Source organism: Danio rerio, chromosome 20, assembly GCF_052040795.2.
Source record: "Danio rerio strain M-AB ecotype USA chromosome 20, GRCz13ab, whole genome shotgun sequence".
Classification (NCBI taxonomy): domain Eukaryota; kingdom Metazoa; phylum Chordata; class Actinopteri; order Cypriniformes; family Danionidae; genus Danio; species Danio rerio.
The window spans coordinates 40,948,757-40,972,380 of NC_141040.1; the positions used below are offsets into that span (position 1 = coordinate 40,948,757).

General features: G+C 36.1%; 1 protein-coding gene and 1 long non-coding RNA gene across 4 annotated transcripts in view; both read left to right on the plus strand.

Moving 5' to 3' along the window:
• LOC147839397 (uncharacterized) overlaps positions 1 to 23,624 on the plus strand; it is a 765,501-nt gene that overhangs the window by 718,052 nt on the left and 23,825 nt on the right. The window lies entirely within an intron of this gene.
• ncoa1 (nuclear receptor coactivator 1) overlaps positions 1 to 23,624 on the plus strand; it is a 112,116-nt gene that overhangs the window by 78,077 nt on the left and 10,415 nt on the right. For 2 of the 3 annotated variants that reach the window (XM_087298453.1, XM_087298454.1), the window contains 10 exons: positions 3,962 to 4,068; positions 4,289 to 4,466; positions 8,225 to 8,404; positions 9,439 to 9,537; positions 10,619 to 10,759; positions 11,274 to 11,421; positions 15,414 to 16,386; positions 19,072 to 19,222; positions 19,312 to 19,500; positions 19,611 to 19,731. In XM_087298453.1, coding sequence (XP_087154579.1) covers positions 3,962 to 4,068; positions 4,289 to 4,466; positions 8,225 to 8,404; positions 9,439 to 9,537; positions 10,619 to 10,759; positions 11,274 to 11,421; positions 15,414 to 16,386; positions 19,072 to 19,222; positions 19,312 to 19,500; positions 19,611 to 19,731 — 2,287 coding nt within the window. The remainder of the gene's footprint in view (positions 1 to 3,961; positions 4,069 to 4,288; positions 4,467 to 8,224; positions 8,405 to 9,438; positions 9,538 to 10,618; positions 10,760 to 11,273; positions 11,422 to 15,413; positions 16,387 to 19,071; positions 19,223 to 19,311; positions 19,501 to 19,610; positions 19,732 to 23,624) is intronic. The other variant, XM_087298455.1, reaches the window with a different exon arrangement.

The following is a 23,624-nucleotide window of genomic DNA, read 5'->3' on the forward strand; positions in this document are numbered from 1 at the left end:
TCTACTAGTCCGATCTGACCAATGGTTCAGATTTTTACTTGCCCTGCCATTATTTTCACTAGCCCACCCAAAAAAAAAAAAAGTTTAATTATTAGCTATTTCTTAGCCCCGTATTTTAAATAATGTGTCATAATGTTTTTAAATCTACAATTTCAATATATTTAAAAAAAAAAGAATAAATGTATAATGAGCAAAATTCAAATTTTATTGCAAACAAAAGTAATAGTATGGAAAATGTGCAGGTATTTCATTGCAAAAAAATGCTTTTATTGTGGCTGACTTGCTAAACTGGCGGCAAACTCTACAAAACATCACTTCATATTTTTGTCGTGTTGTACCCTTGTAAATGTCTGCTTCCAAGACGTTAGAAATGTTTTCTTTTAGCATCATAATTTGATGTTATTGCCATGTTGCCGTCTTTTCACTGCACTGGTTGTTACAAAAAAAAACATGCTTACAACATCCAATCAAATAGGAGGAACCGAAAAGCAATATGGTGTTTATGACAGAGAGAAGGTAGCTTTTGAAGGCTTAAAAACACACTCTGTTTCTCGTTTAACGATTAGGCAAATTCAACTTTAGTAACGATCCTGTCTTCTGTCCCGAGCTTCTCGCATGCTGGCCTCAAGCCATCAGGCAGTCCTTATTGTTGAGTCCTGATATAAGATACTTTTCTAATGGTTGTCAAGTAAATTCAAATGTAGTACCTATACAAGTATGCATTTTCAGACTAAGCAATACTAAAAAAAACTATTCTGCACAATTTCACTTTAAATTTTTACATTTACCCATTTAGCAGAGTCTTTTATCCAGAAAAGTTAAATTAAAAAACATAACTTGAGCATAAACTTTGCAGGAGATGAAAAACGAGTGGTAACACTTTATTTTGATGGTCCATTTGAGTATTAGTAGACTGTCTGCTTAATATATGTCTGTATGCTCCTTCAACAGACATTTAATTGACTATAAGAAACTTTGCGAGTACATGTCAACTAACACTGACCCTAAGCCTAACCCCAACCTAACAGTTTATTTATAATCTAACGAGAATTATTTGGTATGTAGATGCAACGTAACTTACATTTAACAAACGGACCATCAAAATAAAGTGGGACCAAACGGGTAAACTAGAGCAAATGATGCTATGCTTCATATCTGGTGTGAACCCAACAAAATCCTTTTTGATGATTTTAGGTTGGTGATTTGCGTCTCACTTAATTTTTTCTTGTTATTTACAGTATTCATTATCCTAGTCTTTTGAATGATGTGCATGTTTACATACTCAGATTTAGGCCCAATCCCAATTCTATTTTTTATCCATACTCCTTCCCCTTAAACTTTGAAACAGAGTGTGAAGAGGAAGGGCTTTAAAATTTACCCCTAGGAAGTGGGACACCACTACAACACCCGCACATGTCATCATATGTCGTCACGATCACTTACTTACGATGGCATAGTTATTCCAGTTGTGTTTTTTTTTTTTTGGTATTTATCTTTAGGAAATCACCAAGGGCAACGATATCATGTTATCATAACCATATAATGCAGCAAAAAGATCGTAACTGTACTGTGCATTTACATCGTAGCCATATTCATCTATGTAAACACATGAAAACAACATTAACGTTATACCTGACAATGTAAAAAGGCCAATTTAGCATTTTTTAAATAGTTTTTTAAAAGCATGACCATAAATGTGAGCCATATAAGCAATTATCTTAGCAGAGTGAGAGCGCCTTAATGCTGGGAACAGCCATTACGATGTGAGAATGCTACACCAAAGACTTGTGAGTGGCAAACACAAACAGCAGGTAAACACTAAGAGAAATTAGGTGGAATTAGCTTGGCTAACAGTTCTTCTTCAGCCAGGATTCTGTAAACAGATTAGCAGTGAAGCCATTCGCTTAAGATCTCAAGGAGCAATGGAAAGAGTTTTGAGCTGGCAAATAAGATAAAACTTAGATGCATTCCGGCATCGTACTTAAGAAAGATTTGGAGACATTTGTAGCACATGAGTGTTCTAATATGTTGCAGAGACTCAATCTTCTTTGCAGCTTAATGTATGTTTAATATGCATTGAGTGTAAGCAAGTATTAATTTGTAGAATAATCTGCATATTTAATATATCCTAAATAGAGCAATAAATAAGACATACATAGAACATTTTAAGTATACCCTAAAGCAGTGTTTCTAAACTGATGTGTCGTGACCCAAAAGTGCGTCGCAGGAACATTTTCAGTAGGCCGTGGAGTGTGTGATCAAGAGTTTAATTTTTAACTTATTTTGCTAATATCGGACTTTTATTTTGAAATGTGAGTGCGACAACCGTACAGTTTGACATGTGAAATTTCAGCGCAAGTACAACCCCAAAGATGTAAAGTGTGGACTTGCATATATTGATGACAAAAAAAGGCTAAAACCTCAGTGTATCATATGTAGTGAGGTGCTCTCACGGGAGCATGAAACCTTCTAAATTAAAACGACATTTAGAAACCAAACATCCCAGTTGCAAGGACAAACCTGTGGACTGTTTTCAAAGACAACTCCAATAGCTGAGGGCATCACAAAAGAGCCTAACATTTTTATGTTCAAAACAAGTACAGGCATCCACACATCTTACTGTGCTCACAGTGTAGCAAAGGCCAAGAAAACCCACACAAAAGCAAAAGAGCAAATAACTGGTGCTTATTATAAAAATACTTATGATTATTTTAATAATTTTACTTTGATTTGCTGGTTTGTTCTGTTCAACCGGATCAGTGTTAATGTTTTATTAACAGTTCAGTTTAGTTAATGGTAACTAAACTTTATCTTACCCTAACCACTGTTTATGGTGTTTGACATTTTTACTTTGTAATATTTCTATAATTTCATAAATTTTGTTAAATGACAGCAGTAAAATATTGTTTATATGTAAGTCTTGGTGATTTTCTTGTCACTACTTGTGTATGTTAACAAATAAATCCAAATGAATTATAATTTCAAAAATTTTATTATAGTTCCTTAAAATTTGGGTCACGGTCACAGACCCTCATTATGATCAACATAAGTTCAAGTGGCCACATTCTAAAATGTAAAAGGCATCTAGTTTCTTGTATAAATACACAATTTACACTGTGCAAATCCAATTGTTTAACTATGGGGTCGAAAATATTGTTTAAAAAAAAGTTAAAAATGGCTCAGGCGTTACACTGTGGCTTCAAAGCAAGAAGGTCACTGGTTCGAGTTTTGGCTGGGCTAGTTGGCATTTCTGTGTGGAGTTTGCATGTTCTTCCCAGTGGGTGCTCCAGTTTAATTACTTCACACGAATGCTGTTATGAATGTATGAAACATGTACTTGTTTGTGGTAAAAAAAATTGTAATAATGTCAAAAAATACTTAAATTTGTGCATCTCCTGACTCGCGTGTGCAGCCGTGAGGCTGTTGTAGCTGGTGTATTATGTGAAATTTTCATACCCCTTGGTTTCTAGTGTTGTTCTGAAAAATCTCTCAAATTCTATCTAATCCTTCCCTATGAGCCCTACACCTTTAAGCTAAAGAGAATTGGGTCACCCCTACCCCCTTACTTGTACGCGCAAAACAAGGAGTTGAGGTAAGGGGAATGGCTGAAGCCTCATACACACTACAAGCGACAAGTGACCGTTCATTTCAATATAGAGTGAGTTACTTCCGGCGACCTCCGTGTATGCGAACGAGAGGGACCGCTGGTGAACAGGTAGTATCGAGCGACGCAACAAAGTTGAGAATCCTTCAACTTTATGCAAATCAAGAGCAACCTTCTTGAGTGACACCAAATAACGCTCACGTAACGCTATCTTAGCTTGCTCAGAGGCCGATTGTATTCTCTGTACTGGTCGCCACCCTTCGCTGCTAGTGTGAATGAGCTGTAAGGGGTAGATTTGGGATTGGGCCTTAGACTTTTGCTTCACCTTTTTACAAAAGTAAATGTTTGTGTATACAGAAAATGCAGCTCTGATGTCTCCAAATGATGAGGTGCAGCAGAGTGACATATCGTCCAGCAGTCATGGCATGGTGGAAAAGGAAGCTCTTGGGCCTCTTCTCTTAGAGGTTTGTTTGACATTTTGGTATCTTTATTTGTTGAATAATATATGTAGTAATTGAGATTTTATGGTTCAGAGTGTTGAGATGTATTACTATGCAGACCTATATCAGTGTCCTCATCTAAACCTGACCCAGTTTCTACAGATCTGAGTGTGAATATGATCCTTTGGTGCTTTCGTGGATCTTATTTTTGTCTTCCATCTTGCTTCTCTGCTCATTCCATAAGGCCCTGGATGGCTTCTTTTTCGTCGTGAACCGTGAGGGCCGCATTGTGTTTGTCTCTGAGAACGTCACCGGTTATCTGGGTTATACCCAGGAAGAGTTGATGACCTCCAGCGTCTACAGCATCCTTCATGTGGGAGATCACAACGAGTTTGTGCGCATTCTGCTGCCCAAGAGCCTTGGTAAGTCTCTCTGAATCAGATAAAAAAATTAGGTAAAGGTCTAAAATCACTCTACATCTAACATGACAAGATGAGACTTCAACATAATAACCAATTGGGAGATGTTAAAGGATTAATGGACAGTTTTGATGAGTACAAATTTAACTACGGGTTGGCACGAAAACATGTTGCCTGTTCATTTATCCCGTCACACTTGTTTACAGCATGTGTTAAAGAATGGCATATAAAGCCACATTAAAATGTTTAAGAATGTATGTTTCAGTTATAAAATTGCTAAATAAATGGACATAAAAAGACTGCACCTGCTCACATGTGAAAAATAACGTCAATAGTTTTAATAAGCTCATTTTACTTTGCAACCTTTTATCAGAACAAATGATTACAGTTATTGTAAAAACTATTCATTCAACAACAAATAGTAACTACCAGTGATTAAAAATAAAAATAAAAACAAAATATATGTTTAAAAACTGTTTAAAAATATGGTCCTTTTATTTTGATGTTCCGTTTGTTGAATTTAAGTTACATTGCATCTACATGCCAACTAATTCTCATTAGATTATAAGTAGACTGTTAGGTTGGGGTTAGGGTTAGTGTAAGTTGACATGTACTTGCAAAGTTTAACTAGTCAGTTAAATGTTAGTTAAATATTAAGCAGACAGTCTACTAATACTCAATTGGACCATCAAAATAAAGTGTTACCAAAATTATACAATTTTTTCAGATAGACCGAACTGCTACAGACGTTTACAAGACTATTATATGTTAATTTGTTGATTCATTCACTCATTCATTTTCTTTTCGGCTTAATCCCTTTATTATTCTGGGGTTGCTACAGAGGAATGAACCACCAACTTATCCAGTATATGTTTAATGCAGCGGATGTCCTTCCTGCTGCAACCTATCACTGGGAAACATCCATACACATTCATTCACACACATTCACTACGGACAATTTTAGCTTACCCTATTTACCTGTACCACATGTCTTTGGACTTGTGGGGGAAACCGGAGCACCCGGAGGAAACCCACGTTAACACAGGGAGAACATGCAAACTCCACACAGAAATGCTAACTGACTCAGTCGAGGCTTGAACCAGCAACCTTCTTGCTGTGAGGCGACAGCAAGAAGTGTCGCTGTGTCACTGTGTCGCCCGTTTATTTATTTTAATTCATTATTTATTTTTTAATTATCTTATAATTATTTTCTAATGTATCCTTTGGTCTCATTGTTCATGTGCCAGTTGCTTCAATTTTTAATTTTTGTTCCAGCCAGCTCCATATTTTGACTGTACATGTTATTCATGTATAATATGCATTTTATTTCATATAAATCCTACACAAACATCTTGTTTATTGTTAGATGGGTGGGGTGGGAGGTAGGGTTTTGAATTTCTTTTTTTTTGTGGTAAGCTAAATTCACTGTGTTAGTGTAGTTCCAAGAGAACTTAATGTATGGTCCATAGGTATGGAATGATAATCGTTTTTAAAGTATACCATAGTTTGCAAAAGTCAAGGTTTTAAAACTGCCAACATTTATTGCTCTACTGTTTTTAAGTTATGTGTAAGATTTTCTTTATTAAATTTTTTTTTTAGTTTTTAAGACATCAGCATCTCCAGCAGAAAATATATCCAAAGGTGTCGTTTTAAATCGTAAAGAAATCTGTGTTTTTGAAAGAAATGAAGACAGCAGAAGTCAATAATTCATTTGAAGTATTAGTCTGACAAGTTTACTGCTTCAAAATATTATAAATGCTTCTCAACATAAAATATAGTGTTCAAAGGGGAAAAAGTTTTTTACCCAAACATTTAAAAAGAGCATATATTATAGCAATAATCACTATACAGTGAAACCGTGATATTTTTTCCAAGGTTATCATACCCTCAGAAACATATTCTGGTCCATGCCTAATGGTCCATTGCTTCATGTAAGTATTTAGGCAGTGTAACCATGGAGGGTGAAATGAGGGACAGTGGAGTGAGGATCCTTTTGCAGGTTTTAATTAGAATTGTAGTCAGACAGGCAATGATCAACAACAGGCGCAAACGGTTACAAACAAGGCATCGTCAGGTAACAGGCAGATGGTCAGTTCAGGCTGCAGACAGGGTAAACGATAAAGCAAAGAAAGGGTCGGAACACATGAAAACTATACCAGGAAGCGATTTTTAATGTTACACCTTATTCACCTTATTCTCCGCCAACGAGCGGGCGCTGCCATTTGAATCTTTTTGTCTCGCGACTTCCGGTCACATTCACTTCCATTCATTTTTTGACGTTAAAAACTGCTCATTACGCTGCTTGATGTTGCAATTTGATATTTTCTTATTATATTATTCTACTTGGTCTGTGTAGTCATCCAAACATTTGTTTGTTGAGCAAGTAGTTTGACCATTTTCTGCCGTTTATTATTCCTAGTCATTTCTCCCATAGGCGACTGAATCGGAAGTTCTAAGACAATCGCGAAAACAGGCGCACTTCCGCATTTTAGAATAAGGTCAATACACGTGAAGTGTAATCAGTCCATGAGCAGCATCAGCTGTGGGAGTGTAATCAATAGAAACTTAAAGCAGGTGTGTTTGTGTGTTGCAAAACAGGACTTGCAGTTCATATTGAGGCAGGATTGTTGTTCGTGTAAATGTTCTCCAGCGATCTGTGACAGTTAGTGGGGGGTAGAAGGTGGTTCAAATTATGGGAGTTTTCGGGAGAAATAAGAAAACGGGAGGGTGGAGGGAGATGGGTCTGAAATACGGCTGACTCTCAGGAAAAACGGGAGTGTTGGCAGGTGTGCTCACACATACACTATGCACTCTGACTACTTCAATATTGTTGATAAGCCGTGGTGGGCATTTCTCCCTGTCTCGCACTGCACACTGTCGACCAATCGCAACAGACTGTCATCGGTCCAATCAGCGCTGATTAGCATTGCATTAAGGAGGGGTTTGGGAACAAATGACTCGCTGAACGAATCATATGGGAGTCGCTGGGATAATTAGGTAAAAATAAATTCAAATTATAAGACAATGGAAGTGTTTTTTGACCCTGCATGCATATTATACTGTTATTGGAAACCCTTAAAACCAAAATATCACCCTTTTTTATGTGTAATAGGGGCTCTTTAAAATACAGTCAGAACTATATTGATGGAATTGGAAAGTAACACACAAAGTTCAGTTTGAATGCAGCTGAATAAAAATACACGTTTTATGCACAGAATATTTATTTTTAATCACTTTAATATTATTTATTTGCTTAAAGCAGGGGTGTCCAAAGTCGGTCCTGGAGGGCTGGTGTCCTGCTGATCTTAGCTCCAACTTGCTTCAACACACCTGCCTGGAAGTTTCTAGTATACCTAGTAAGAGCTTGATTAGCTTGTTCAGGTGTGTTTGATTAGGGTTAGAGCTAAACCCTCCAGGACACCGGCCCTCCAGGACCGAGTGTGGACACCCCTGGCTTAAAGCATGTGTAAAAAAAGCTGTATATAAGAAGTTGCTAAAAAATAGCAAGTAGAATTTTAAATAAATGAAATTGTAAGTGACATTATTTTTACCTTAAAAATTTAAATAAAAAGCACAGTTTATGGGGAAAGGAACTAAAGTCAGGTTGAGCTCTTCACTAATCATTCACTGTATATACTAGCACAAAGGTTAGAGGTCAACATTTTTTCTCTTCAGAACTCAGTGACTCTCCACTGGTGGTCTTTATCTCACACTTCTCTTACCTTCCACATCTGCGTGCGTGTTTGTGTGTGTGTTTTTAGTAAACGGTGTGCCATGGTCTCAGGAGCAAGGCCGGAGGAACAGCCACACGTTTAACTGCAGGTTGCTGAAAAGGCCTCCAGACGAGGTGGACTCAGAGAACCAGGAGGCCCGACAACAGTATGAGCTCATGCAGTGCTTCACAGTCTCTCAGCCCAAAGCGCTGCAGGAAGAGGGCGAGGGTGAGACCACACACACACACACACACACACAGAAAATCAGACATTTAAAAACATTTAGCTTGGAGTCTGATGAAGTTGTCATTGACACTACATTGAGGTCGGTTTTCATTTTAGGATTTGAAACCACTGATTAAAAAATTGTGTCGTTTGCATTTATCTTGCTTTGACTTTATTAAAAAGTTATTTGAGTCATTGCAGAGATGTATGGATGCAGTCCTCCAAGCTCATGGGAGTCATACATAATATTAATCCTTTTTCCACTGCACCATGACTTTATATTCCATACTGTTATATTCCATCCTTAAGTTTCACTGGTTGTCTAAGCAAAGTCAGACCTTACTGTAATAATTAAATAGTTAAAAATCAAGGCATGATCATATTTTATTTTGGTAAAATAAGTGTAATCTAGAAGCCTTTGACTTTCATTTAAGCCAAATCATCAACTAGAGGTCAAGTTATTTTTTGTTGTTACATTTGTCAGGTCATGTAGCTTTAAAAAAAAATATTGTTTTAATCGGCAAGTATCACAGAAAGTTTTGATTGAATTAAAAGCTGATTAAATTAAAGCTGATTAAAAATACATAAAAATGTAAAAATATTTATTATTGTGTTTATTTGGTGTTTTCTTGCTAATAATAATTACTAAAACCTTAAAAAAAATATAAAATATAGCCATATATAAGAAAATTGCTAATAATAGGAAGTAACAGATGAAATTTTGTGCGTTTTTGTGAATAATCTGGTTGCATAGTAAAAATAACGTCATGCTTTTTTGACGTTTGTTCCTCCAGATTCTTTTTTTTTTCCTTGTGTCCCCTACAGTACAGTAAAATTGAACATGTTCTTAATATTGCTCTGATCTGCTATATTGTATTTGTTAATTCTAATAAGATGTGTTTTAATATTTGATGCACTAACTGTACTAATTTTTTGAATTTAACTGAAATGTCTCTCATAATTCATGGGTAATTGCAAACAAAAAGTTGAATAGCCATATAGTCTTGTTTAATCCATTGAATGTCTGTTGTCCACAGACCTGCAGAGCTGTTTGATCTGTATAGCATGTCGAATACCCCGTCCACCTCAAATCCCTGTTAGTACAGAGTCCTTCATCACCAAGCAGGACCCTACAGGTACGGTTTCACTACACACACACAAACACACACGCACACACACACACGTACCAGTTTAAGATGCTCGACTTGTTGATCTAGCCACAATATCAAGAAGTAACAGCTCATGCTATGTTATTTAGGTTTAGACTTGACAAAGCAAAAAAAAAAAAAAAAAACCTATTGTTTAAAAAAATGTAGCTGAAATATGTTAACAGTGAGTACGTTTACATGGACACCAATAATTTGATTTTAATGCGATTAAGACAATGCCCTGATTAAGAGTCCATCATGTAATGTAATGTAATGTAATGGGTATTTATATAGCACATTTAATGTGTATGGCCATACACACAAAGCGCTTCACAATCATGGGGGGGGGGGGGGGTCTCTGTATGTAAAATATGTAAACATCTCTCTATGTAACCAGCGATTTTTGATTAATTTAATCCGATTAAGGTCATAATCGAACTAAAGAGAATTTATTATTAGAATTAGGACATGTTGATTACGCCGTTTTTTAGTCGCATTATTGAAGCGCAGTACAGTCATGTAAACACCCTAATCAAACTATTACCATCATGATAGGACTTTTCCCCGCGTTTTCCTACAGAATAGTCCACACACACACACACACACACACACACACACACACACACACACACACACACACACATATGGCTGTTGACACTCTCTGCACCTACTGCGTCAGTGCAGACCACAGACACCTGCATCGTATGCGGAGGTTTTTTTCTTCCATTCAGCATGCGGTATGAATTTGAAAAATTAAAAATGAAACACCCGAAATTACATGAATCTCCGGAGGTAATGTGAATAGTGTGTTGATGCAATGACGTTAATCAAATTATGTGTTATAACATGTAAAACGCGATCATGGAAGGAACATTCAAAAAACAAGTCATGTAAACATCTTAATCAGATTTATTTTCTTGATTAGATTAAGGCAAATAATTTGATTCCTCATGTCCATGTTAACATAGTCAGTGATGCACAAAAGTTTTCACTTTCTTTTCTTCAAGCAAAGATCTGTTGGGTACATTTACTAATCTTTCTTCTTGTGTGTTTGTGTGTGCATGTGTAGGGAAAATCATCTCTATTGAGACGAGTGCTCTGAGGGCCACAGGCCGACCAGGTTGGGAGGATCTGGTCAGGAAGTGCATCTACGCTTTCTTCCAGCCTCAGGGCAATGAGCCCTCCCATGCCAAGAAGCTGCTTCATGAGGGTAAGCACTTATAATCCTACAATTAGCACTTTTCACATGTGTATATTTCACTTGTATACATTTCAAGGTTTTATCTACATAATGTTACAGTACCTGAAAATGCTTTTGTTAATAATTTCTTTAATTAAGTAGCTGGTATGAATTGACCTGTATTTATTTATGTAGGTATTAATAAAGTAGTGTCCAATGTCTATTTTTAATCAAATTGCTAAATAAAGGTTTAAAAAAAATAAATATATAAAAATAAGATTTTGAAATAATGGTTTTAAAAGAAGTCTATGCCATTTTTTAATACAGTAAACTGCAAAATTGGTGTTACTCCTGTTAATATTATGACCACATCATCCTTAAGTTTTATAATATTTCATAAGCTGATGTAGTTGTTCCTTATACAGTTTTGTAGAAACTGTGACACCTTTTTTTAGGTTTAGAATTTATTTGAAGATTCATTTTGAAATGCATATCTTTTATATTTTTGTGGAATAAGGAGCTGAAATTATGTTTGCTTTCCCAGTGATGACCCACGGCATGGCCATCAGTCCTCTCTACCATTTCACACTCAGTGACGGGACGTCCCTCAGTGCGCAGACGCGCTGCAAATTCTGCTGCCCCCAAAACCCAGACGTACAGCCCTTCATCATGGGCTTTCACACTATAGACAGGTAACTCTTTTTTAACAACACACAATACAGACAATATCTTTTGTATTAAGCCTGATGATTTTTTTTTTCTAATTATTATTATTATTATTATTTGTATAGTTGTCTTGGTGTGGAACATTGCAGGATCTGCCTCCTTTAGTCATGTTCATACAATGTTTGCTTTATCTCTAGATGAAGTTTTGTTTCGTTTTTGTTTTGTAAAGTATGTTTTTCATACTTTACGTTCAGCATCTCTTTTTATATGAACACAATTTTATAAACGCAGCAATTTAAGAGCATCAGCAGAACGTAATGTGCAATAATAAACAGGGGACACATTGTTGTTGTCACCAGTGAATGTGGTCAATCATCAAAATAGCTGATTATTCACCAGCCGCAGTGAAGAAGTTGTTCTGTAACTTCTCTGTATCGTAATTCCTAACCTGCACTCACTGCTTAAGTCAGACCCTGAGCAGTCTACACACCTCAAGCAACTCAGACTGCATGAAATGAATTTAGAATAATGTTTGTTGATCAATGGAACAATCGATGGAGGTATCTGTGGTATGTGTACAGTAGAGCTGCACGACTCTGGCTAAAATGAGAATTTTTGCTTAAAATCAAGATCATAATTTTCTCACGATTCTCTAGATGTAAAATAAAGGTTAATATGAATGGGCTATTAATATTATTGTTATTTCTCAAACATATGGTGAGATAAACAATAATAATGTTAGCCCTATGTGTTGGTCTACTGTTGGTTAAAATGCTAAATTTTGTGTAGACTTGGAATGGTGGACAGAGTTTAAGAGTTTAACCAGTCCTGGTTGTTAATTCACAGTAAAGTGATGACATCAGAATACAACTATTAATAATACTAAAGTTTAACTATTATATTTGAGGCATATGGGTGTCATTTGTCATTGACAACATTATTAGACCATTTTTACACTGGTAAAATGAAACATTTCTCATCATCAGATTTCCTCTTGCACTATATTGGCACCTCTCCTGTTCAACCTTTACATGCTCCCTCTAAGCCAAATAATGAGAAAGAACCAAATCTCCTACCACAGCTATGCTGATGACACTCAGATCTACCTAGCCTTAGTGCCTAATGACTACAGCCCCATTGACACCCTCTGCCAATGCATTGATGAAATGAGCAATTGGATGTGCCAAAACTTTCTTCAGTTAAATAAAGAGAAAACTGAAGTCATTGCGTTTGGGAACAGAGATGAGGTTCTCAAGGTAAATGCGTACCTTGGCACTAAAGGTCAAACGACAAAAAATAAGGTCAAGAATCTTGGTGTGACTCTTGAGTCAGATCTGAGTTTTAACAGCCATGTCAAAGCAGTCAGTAAATCAGCATACTATCATCTCAAAAACATAGCAAGAATCAGATGCTTTGTTTCTAGTGAAGACTTAAAGAAACTTGTTTGTTCATGCTTTTATCAGCAGCAGGGTGGATTACTGTAATGGACTCCTCACTGGTCTTCCTAAAAAGACAGTCAGACACTTGCAGCTCATCCAGAATGCTGCAGCCAGAATTCTAACCAGAACCAGAAAATCAGAGCACATCACACCTGTCCTCAGGTCTCTACACTGGCTGCCAGTTACATTCAGAATAGATTTTAAAGTATTATTACTGGTCTATAAATCACTAAATGGCCTAGGACCTAAATACATCACAGATATGCTCACTGAATACAAACCTAACAGATCACTCAGATCTTTAGGATCATATAAACTAGAAGTTCCAAGAGTTCAGTCAAAGCAGGGTGAATCGGCTTTTAGCCACTATGCCCCTCGCTGCTGGAATCAGCTTCCAGAAATGATCAGATGTGCTCCAACATTAGGCACATTCAAATCAAGACTGAAAACACATCTGTTTAGCTGTGCCTTTACTGAATGAGCACTGTGCTGCGTCCGACAGATTGCACTATCATGTTTTTCTATTCTTCTTTATTCTTTTATATCACATTTTACCTGTTTTTATGTTTTGTTTTGTTTTTATTATTTGTTTTTATTTTTATTTTACTTGTTTCTTTTATTCTTGTATATGTAAAGCACTTTGAATTGCCATTGTGTATGAAATGTGCTATATAAACAAACTTGCCTAAACTTGCCTATATTAAACAATATATAGGCTAGAGTAGTTATACTGACACTGTTAAACATTATTATTATTTTATTATTATATATTGTTATTATTATTTTCATGCACAACACTCTGTGTTCAACATGAAAGAAAAAACATCAAACGCATGTCATAATCATAACTGAAAATGCGATATGATAAATTAAATGATGTGTGCGCTGGTTTCACTTTCACTGTCAAGTGTGGATCATTGCTGCTGTCACTTTGAAAAAAAAACATACATCTTTTTTAAACTGCTCTCAAATGATCACTCGGTCCTGATCTTGAAAAATTGGCTGAATCGTAGAAAAGCTGAATTAAGATCATGTGTAGGGTCGAATGAAGATTGATTAATCATGCAGCCCTAGTGTAAAGATGTGTAATATTACAGACTGGTCACTTTAATTATTTTACACATTAAAAAAATAATAATAGCTTAATAAGCACCAACCTGTCCGTGGTCTACAGGTGTAAATGAGAATTTTTGCTAAAACCTGACTGACACTATGCATCTTGCAAATGATTGTTCTAGGTTAAATGTATTGTTGTATATTGTCCTTGTATAAAAAAACATATACAACTGAACTAAACTAAAACACACCAATATGTGTAGGAGCCCACTGCGCAACACTAGTTGTTTCCATCAACTTATTTTTATGCACATTTTGGATCATCGCATAAAAAATGCTTTATAGAAACGCATAAAATGCATACAACTGAGTTTATCCTATATGAAAAAAGTAATCTGATTTAGTTTTTTCTTTGACTCATTGGATGGAAACGCTGCTTTATTTGTAAATCTTTTTTTATATAATTTTTTTCTGGGTTTTCACCTTTAATGGATAGGACAGCAGAGATTATTGACAGGAAAGCATGGGGAGCAGAGAGAGGGGAATGATCAGCATAGGCGGGAATCGAACTCGGGTCGCCGTGAGCATCAGAGTGCATGTGTCAACACACTTACCACTACACCACTGGCGCTTTTGCTCCCAAGTGTGCACAAACACACAAGGAATTTTTTGTGGGTTTTTTCCCCCCAGAAGCTCAGGATACATACAGTTGAGGTCAGAACTATTAGCCCCCCTTTGATTTTCTCTTTCTTTTTTTAAACATTTCCCAAACTATGTTTAACAGAGAAAGGAAATTTTCACATTATGTCTGATAATATTGTTTATTTTAAAGAAAGTCTTATTTGTTTTATTTTAGCTAGAATAAAAGCAGTTGTTAATTATTTTTAAAACCGTTTTAAGGTCAATATTATTAGCCCCTTTAAGCTATATATATTTTTGGTAGTCAACAGAACAAACCATCATTATACTATAACTTGCCTAATTACCCTAACCTGCCTAGTTAACCTAATTAACCTAGTTAAGCCTTTTAATGTCACTTTAAGCTGTATAGTAGTGTCTTGAAAAATATCTAGTCAAATATTATTTACTGTCATCATGGCAAAGATAAAATAAATTAGTTATTAGAAATGAGTTATTAAAACTATTATGTTTAGAAATTTATTAAAAACCAAGAACACAATAACAGAGAATGACATTTAAATAAGTGGAGAATAAAGTAAACAATAAAAATTCTGAAGTTTTATATATACAGTATATACACACAGTTAGGTTCATAAATGTTTAGACATCGACAGAATTCTAACATTTTTGCCTCAGTACACTAACACAATGGATTTTAAATGAAACTTAACAAGATTTTTAACTTTAAAGGTATTTACATCCAAATCAGGTGAATGCTGTAGGATTACTACAGTTTGCATATGTGTCACACTTGTTACAGGCACAGTAAAGGTGTATGTAAGTTTAATTCACGTTTCTGAATGGGTACATAGCTAATAACTATTTTTTAAATTGTGTTGCAGGGAACACAACACTGCTAGCTCTCAGGAAAACACTACCCCCAGCCTTTCGTCTCCTGCTGCTCCCCCTTCCCGCTCGCCTGCCCTGCAACCCTCCAGTGACCTCAGCATCCATCTCAACAACACCAACGGCACCTGTGCCACTCCCGGCCCCCTCACGCCCACTCCACCAGGCTACCTGACGCCCAGCCGCGTCGGGCCGTCACAGCAGGTCAGCAGCCCCTCTCCACTAGGCAGCCCTCTTACAGCAACCCCTACCTCATTCATGTCGCCCCGACCTCCATGGGGCAGCCCGGGCCTGGCCAGCAGCCCACGAGTGCCCGGACATCCATTCTCCCCCTCAACGCCCAGCATCCACTCGCCAGCTGGTGGACTAACCAGGCAGCAGTCTGGCGGCGATGGTGTTGGTTTCTCGCTCCCTTCTCCTTTGCCCCCCAGACAGACTCCAACTCCCAGCAGCTCGCCGGCAAGGCAGCCTCCTGCCAAACCGCCAGAAGCGTCCAACGATGAGCCTAAAAGCAATCAAGTCGGCAACCCCAAGCTCAGCCAGCTTTTAGATGGCGCGAGCGCCCCCGAACAAGACTCACAACCCCGTCCTTCACCCACGTCCCAATGCCCGGCCTCGCACAGCAGCCTGACAGAGCGGCATAAGATTCTGCATCGGCTGCTTCAGGACAATAGCCCTGCAGATGCGGGCAAGGAGCCGGATATTAAGAAGGAGCCCCCGACCAGTCCCAACTCAGCCTTGATAGCACGGGGACTCGGGAAGGAGCCCCAGGACCACCAGCTGCTACGTTTCCTGCTGGATACGGATGAAAAAGACCTGGAGGACTTGCCACCTCCGGCCACCCTCAGCCTTCAGACGGTAAAGGTGAAAGCTGAGAAGAAAGGAAGCAGAGAGAATGTGTCCTGTGCTGCTGCTTTGGCCAACAATGCCATGCCTGGCTCACCTCAATCCAGTGGCAAGGCCAGCCCGGTATTTATGCCAAAAATTTCTCTTATGCTTAGCAAGGCTGCATTTTTTTGGTCAAAACACACTTACAGATTATTATTATTTTGTTTGACAAATTAATTATTTTGTTTATTCAAAATTAGAGGCAGAAATTTACTGTGTTTTCTCAAAAATACAATACATTAGAAGAAAGTTTTAAATGTATTGACTTGAGTTTAAGTCCAAATGAATTACTCCTTATCATAAAGAAAAATAACAAATAAATGAGTTATTCAACAAAAAATAAGTATTTAACAATAAAATCAGAAGAGGAAAAGAATCATAAAAATAATTAGAAATTAATAAATAAATATATTTATATTTTTAACAAAGGATACAAGTTAGCATATATAATGTAAAAGTCTTGGTTACTAAATAGTCCGCAGTCACAACCTCTGAAAAAGCACAAAGAAAAATAATAGATACTTTCCAGGGATTATTCATTAAATGTGTCCAGCAGAGAACATAAAGAATTCTAAAGAATTAGAACAAAAACAAGAGCGTTCTTTATGAACTACTGACAACCCAAAAACACTTACAAATGTCAAGAGAACACCTTTTATTTAACATGGAAATCTGTTGTAATGTCTAAAGCAGGGGTAATTAAGGGTAACTAATACAGTATTTATTTTTTATATTTTATAATGAACTTATTACAGTAAGTAAATTTAAAAAATCTATAATTTATGAGAATAATTTATAGCAGAATGGAGTTACACTTGTTTTTGCCTTGATTTGCTTGCCCATGTCTAGCACTTTGTTGAGTGACAATATTCATGTTTTAAAAACTCAGATTCATTTACATTTAATTGAAACATTTAATTTCAATTTACTTTTTTGTAGCTCCGCAGTAAAACAGAAAAACAAACAGAAAAAGGTTACGTCAAATTAGAAATGACAGTGCCCAAACCTCTCTATTATTTTCAGATTGGATGATGGGCCAAATCAAAGGAGGGGCCTACTTTGGCCCGCGGGCTATACGTTGGGCATCTCTGGTCTAAAGTCTTTTCTGTGGCTTTTGGTTAATTTAATGCACCCTTGCTAAGTAGCAATATTTATTTCTATCTATAATAATCTCAGCAATATAATTTTAGAGGAATTTATGATAAAAAATGCACAGGTACAATACATAAACAATTTAAATAGCAAAATATTGTGGGCATAAAGAGTTTGCAGCATTGTATTACAGTAGTGGCCACATTATCATGTTTCACGAGTACATGTTTTGCTGAATGTTGCTAATGGATACTTCTGGATATTTGGTTTAATTTTGCACATTTGATTTGATTTGAAAGTCATATTATTATTTGTTTTTTTCAAACTGCATTCCAATTTGGTCTGTGTAAAAGTATAAAAGTATTAATAATGACATTTATAGATTTGACATGACAAAATATTAACTATATTGAAATGATTTTAAAAAAGTACCATTAAAAACAGTTTGTTTGCCATTTTATTATATATTATAACTATATATATACACACACACACACACACACACACACACACACACACACACACATACACACAAACACAATATTTATTTATTACATCTTAGTTATTAAGGATAGATAGATAGATAGATAGATAGATAGATAGATGGATGGATGGATGGATGGATGGATGGATGGATGGATGGATGGATGGATGGATGGATGGATGGATGGATGGATGGATGGATGGATGGATGGATGGATGGATGGATAGATAGATAGATAGATAGATAGATAGATAGATAGATAGATAGATAGATAGATAGATAGATAGATAGATTAACATTAGTTAATGCACTGTAAATTAACATGTCAATAAATGTAGTAAAAATATAGGTAACACTTTAGGTCACAATTCACAGTATTAACAAAACATTGACTAACACTACTAGCTTAATAATCTACTAATTAGCTGTTTATTAATAGTTAGTAAGTTAAAATTGGGTTTAGGTTTTGGGTAGGATTAGGCATGCAGAATAAGATCATACTTTATAGCAGGGATGTCTAAACTTGGTCCTGGAGGGCCGGTGTCCTGCATAGCATCTCCAACTTTCTTCAACACCTGCCTAAGTATACCTAGAAAGAGCTTGATTAGCTGGTTCAGGTGTGCCTGAATGGGGTTGGAACTAAACTATGCAGGACACTAACCCTCCAGGACTGAGTTTGGACACCCCTGCTTTATAGCTACTAAGGAAAAGTTAATATGCTAATAATAAGCAGGTAATAAGCCAGTAGTTAGTAGCGTGAATTGCGACCTAAGCTAAAGTTAATTTTACTATTTTAACTCCCGCTTTTCAAATCTCATCATCAGGTATTAACTGTCAGGAGACTTGACAAATCTAGTGTATGCGCTAACACTGGTTTTCATCACATTTCGTCTCTGCATAACTTTTCGCTCCTCTCAGCTTTGTGTCATGTCACAGGAAAAGACTATTTGCTGAAATAATTTGCAGCTTCAAATGCCCCTTCAAAATCCCACGGAATATTTGTGCTATATTTCGCAGGCCTTTTTCTTGCCAGATTTACTCTGTTACTGTGTACTTAAACTGTCAAAGCATGTGTTGATTTGAAGCGGTCATGTGTGGACTTTGTCTTTCTTGTGCCCCGGTGTGCCTTTTGATGTCGATGACCTTTGCTCTCATTCCCACTCCACTGCTGTGTGTGTTTACACGAGTAGCAGTTTCCCAGTACCGATCTGGACACTTTAAACCAGCTCTTGCCCACTCTGAGAGCCTCTGTTGGAGGTAAAACAGTAGAGGAACCCAGTGAGGACAGCCTTTCCATCGGGGTCAATGTGAAGAGAGAGTCACCTGGAACATCAAGCCAAGGTGAGGCTCTTCAAAACCATCAAACATAAACTCCATAGTAAATATAAATTCACCATTCTTTTTTTTTTATTCCTCACTTCTTTTTATAGCATTCCCTGATGGAGAAAACCTCTCAAGTCAGACCTCTTTTGACTTTTGTGACCCATCCACACCAAACCAGGGTCAGAGTCAAGTCCAGGTGTCGGATCTTGGCCAGACAGAGCTGTTTCAGCCACCTAAGGAGAGCAGCAGCCCCTTTGCCAGTCCAACAAGCCACAACTCTTTTAACACTAACACAGGTTTGGAATTAAACTCATCACATGCTATGAAAACAGAGAGTTTGATTGGTTAACGGCTGAAAGGGCTTGGTATGTTAAGATGATTGTATTGTTTTCTCTTTTTGATTCAGGTCTGGCCAAACTGGAGCTTCCAGATTCTCAGCAGTTCCAGGCTTTGCCTCTGGTTGAACCAATGACCTTTGATAACAGTTTGGCCAACCAGACACAGGCCCCTCTGTCCTCTCCTCAAGAGTAAGTGTTTTTGTAGAAATCTGATCATGGTCAGGCTACAGAACTAAAAAAAAAGGTTAAGTAACTTAAATTTTAAAAACTAAATTTTAGGCCTTTAAAAGTATTAAATTCACTGAAATATTGTGTTGTAGGGATTAAATCCTTTTAAAAAGTTCTTTATTCCTACAGTATGTCCAAGCAAAGCTAACAAATTCGGCTGACCCCCAATTACCAATAATTCATCTCAAAACTTTTGTTTCTATTGCAAAGAGATACAATTCACAACGGCTGTTAGACATTTTTACAGCAAATTCTCCAAATTAAATTCCCTAATCAGGGAAACCTAAAAACCAAAGCAACACATCTCTTTACATGATCTTTTATTAATAGAAAAACTATTTTTCTGAAGTAACTGGGCCATTAAAAAAAAACAAAAAAAAAAATATTTGTATTCAAACTTGTATAAGTAAAATTTCAATCTTAATGGATTTAAAGGGTCTTAAATTTGACTTGAAGAAACCTGCAGAAACCCTGTGGAATGTTATTCAGTCAGTTTATTAATTATATTTTGCTACTATCTTATGTTTTGAAAGCTAACACTTTTTATTAGAAAAAAAAAAAAAAAAAATATATATATATATATATATATATATATATATATATATATATATATATATATATATACCCTAACCTTATATAACCCTTCATGTCCATTTTTTATATAATTAATTTACATAATTTAATGTATATAAAGTTTATTATTCTGCCTTTAAACTTCTCAATTAACCTTTTTTATTCTTCGTTATATAAAAAAAATTAATCGGATGTCATTTTATTTTAGCTTAATGTTCACTAACAAACAGTATTTTTAATTGTTTTAAGCAAATACAAACAGCAATATCAATTGAAGTGATTTGTGGTCATTAGCCAGTTTTGTTGTGAAGGATCACAAGTATTAAAGGGTCATGAACAGTGAAAAGTAACAAGCAGTTTTTCTCAGGAATTGTACTTTACTATGTAGTTTTATAAATGTGTACTTTTACTTTCCCTTGAGTACATTTTTAGTGCAGTATCAGTACTTTTTAATCTACTACTTTCCTTCAACCTGCAGTCACTACTTTATTTGTTCTTGTCTATTAGGATTAGAAAAGTCAGTCCTGTGATTCCTGTCCAATCAAATCGCACATAGAAGGTAAATCGCATCGTAATGAACTACCTCAAGACATGGCGTACATGGAAATTTATAATTGCAGCAAATCGTTTGGAAGCATTAAAAGTGTCCAAGAAAATTGTCACACACAATGACCCAGAGACTGCTTAGATGCATGTCACTGATAAGAAGATGACGAATGTCTACTGTATGATGACTGAAATGGATTTAAACAGCCAGCAGGCACAAGAAGTCAACATGATGTCAGATTGACGTTGTACCCCAACATCATGGAGACGATGCGTTTTCTTTGGAAATGAAAATCAGGTGGACGTCAAAATTAAACGTCATCCAAACGTCAGTGCCCAACATCCAACCTAAAATCAACCAAATATCAACGCCTTATGATGTTACAGCTTGATGTTGTGGTGACGTTACCAATATGACGTCTATCAGATGTTGGATTTTGGTTGCCATACCTGACGAATAAATGTCAGTATTTGATGTCAATATGACGTTGGTTTAAGATGTTGGCTCGACGTTGGATTTTAGTCACAGCAAAAGCTAAAATCAACAAAATATCAACGTCATTAAACTCACTACAGAATGTTACAGTACGTTTACACACATCCACAAATTACATGTAAATGCATCAGCTTTTTACAGCGCAATACTCACTACCCCTGAGTACTTTTAAAAGGTCTATTTTTTTTACTCATACTTTGAGTAATATTTACAACAGATACTTTTACTCTACTCGTACTATATTTTTAGGTAAGTAATGGTACATTTACTTAAGTATGACTTTTCAGTACTCTTTTCATCACTGGTCATAAACCCCTATCTTAGAGTTCAAATCAAACTCCAAATTTGTAGCTTAATATGGTAAAATGTGAACTAAAGTGTTGCTTATATTTACTACATTTATTAACAGTTTTAGTTCACAGTGCTTTAACTAATCTTAACACACACAGATTAAGTTTAACTAATGTAACAACTAAATTCTTTATCTTTAGCTTACATGGGTGTGTGAAGGTGTGAGCAGAAGGTAGAGGAGTGGCCGTGACAGGACAAAACATTTCAGAAAGAGGAGAGTGAGCTTACTGTCATCTGTCAGTGGCCCAAATTGACAGTGCTTATCTTAAAATTTAGGTGCACACACCTAATTTAAAGGGAGAGAAAAGTCCTTGGGCACTTGAGCGTTTGAAAGTCTTGTCTGTCAGCATTTGAATGCAGTGTCAGTTCACTGATGGATCAGCTAATATACATGGCTTTCAAACATCCCAGTGTCCATACAAGCACACTTGTAAGCCGATCATTAGAGCCAATCACAGTCATCAGTGCCTACCACAGGTTTGAAATATACTTGCGGTTGTAGCCAGATTGAAACACATCTTCTACCTGCAGCACATGGTTTCCTACATGTGACAAATAAAAGTGATTTTTAACAATATTTTTACTTATTATACACTTTCTTTTCAATAGGTGTAAGGTTCTTTAATGGTTGTTGAGATAAAAAAAAAAGAAATTCACTATTTGTTTTACTTTTATTTTATTCAGGAGCCATGTGCACCCACTGACAGGTAAAATCTGCTGCTGACATTTTGCACAGTATTGCCAAAGCATGTTAGATATGTATAAAATATGTAATACATCAACATCATCAAATAAAAAATATATACAGCAAATGAGAGATAAATGACAATAGAATAAAAGCATCTATGGAATAAGAATCTCTAAAAAAAGTTTAATAACTACAAGAATAAAAAGTGTAGATTTTTAAAATAAGGCAAATGAGTTAATTAAGCATTTCTTACGGTGTACAAATATTTTGCAGCCAGTTTAGATGTAATTTTGTCCTCTCTGAATAAATAGTAAAGTTTATCTGATTTGTTTAGATCAAATGATCAATTATATAATGTTTCTCTCCAGGGTCGGCCTGTGGCATAGACAATAGAAGCAAATGCTAAGGGCGCTGCACATCCAAGGGGGTGCCAGAAATGAGCGCGGTTAAGTTGGTTTTGTTTTCGATATTCCTGTCACATTTAGTGATAGACGGCAATAACTCAAAAACCTCATACCCTAAAAAGATCTTAAGTGTGTTACCTACAAAAAGACAAAGCTGGTTATGTTTCACAGCTGTCTTTTTCTATCGTTTCGCTCGACATTACAACCACTGCTCCGTTTAAGCCCTCGCAATATGCGTTTAGCTGGAGGAGCTCGCGCTGGGCAGAGCTCTCAGTAAGGGATCGTCAAAAAAAGTGCTTCTTTTTTTTGTTTATTTTTATTTATTTATTTTTTACTCCGTCCTGTGTGTTTTATTTTAAACACAACTAATTTTTCACTTAAATGAGCACAAACAGTTACTAAAGTACAATGCTTTATTATAGGTCTGTGCATTCTTAAGTGACACACCTGTTATCAAACAAAACACAATGAGACATTCATTTGCTGCTCTTCACTAAATAACTATAGTAACTGTAATCAATATACAAAAACAATTAAAAGTGAAGTAGATTTTATAGCTTTATTTAATTTCTATATAGGCCATTAATTTTAATATGCTAAACCTTTTATTTTATTGTCAATATTTTACAATGTTTGCTATGTATTCTATCATTTGAAGCTATTTGTTGTCCCATATTTTTTACATACCAACGTTGACAGATTGCTAATCAATAAATAGCTATAGTGCTATCTGTAAGTTTTAAAATCAGCTAATGTTATAGGAGGGCATAGATGTTATGGAAATTAGTAATAGCAA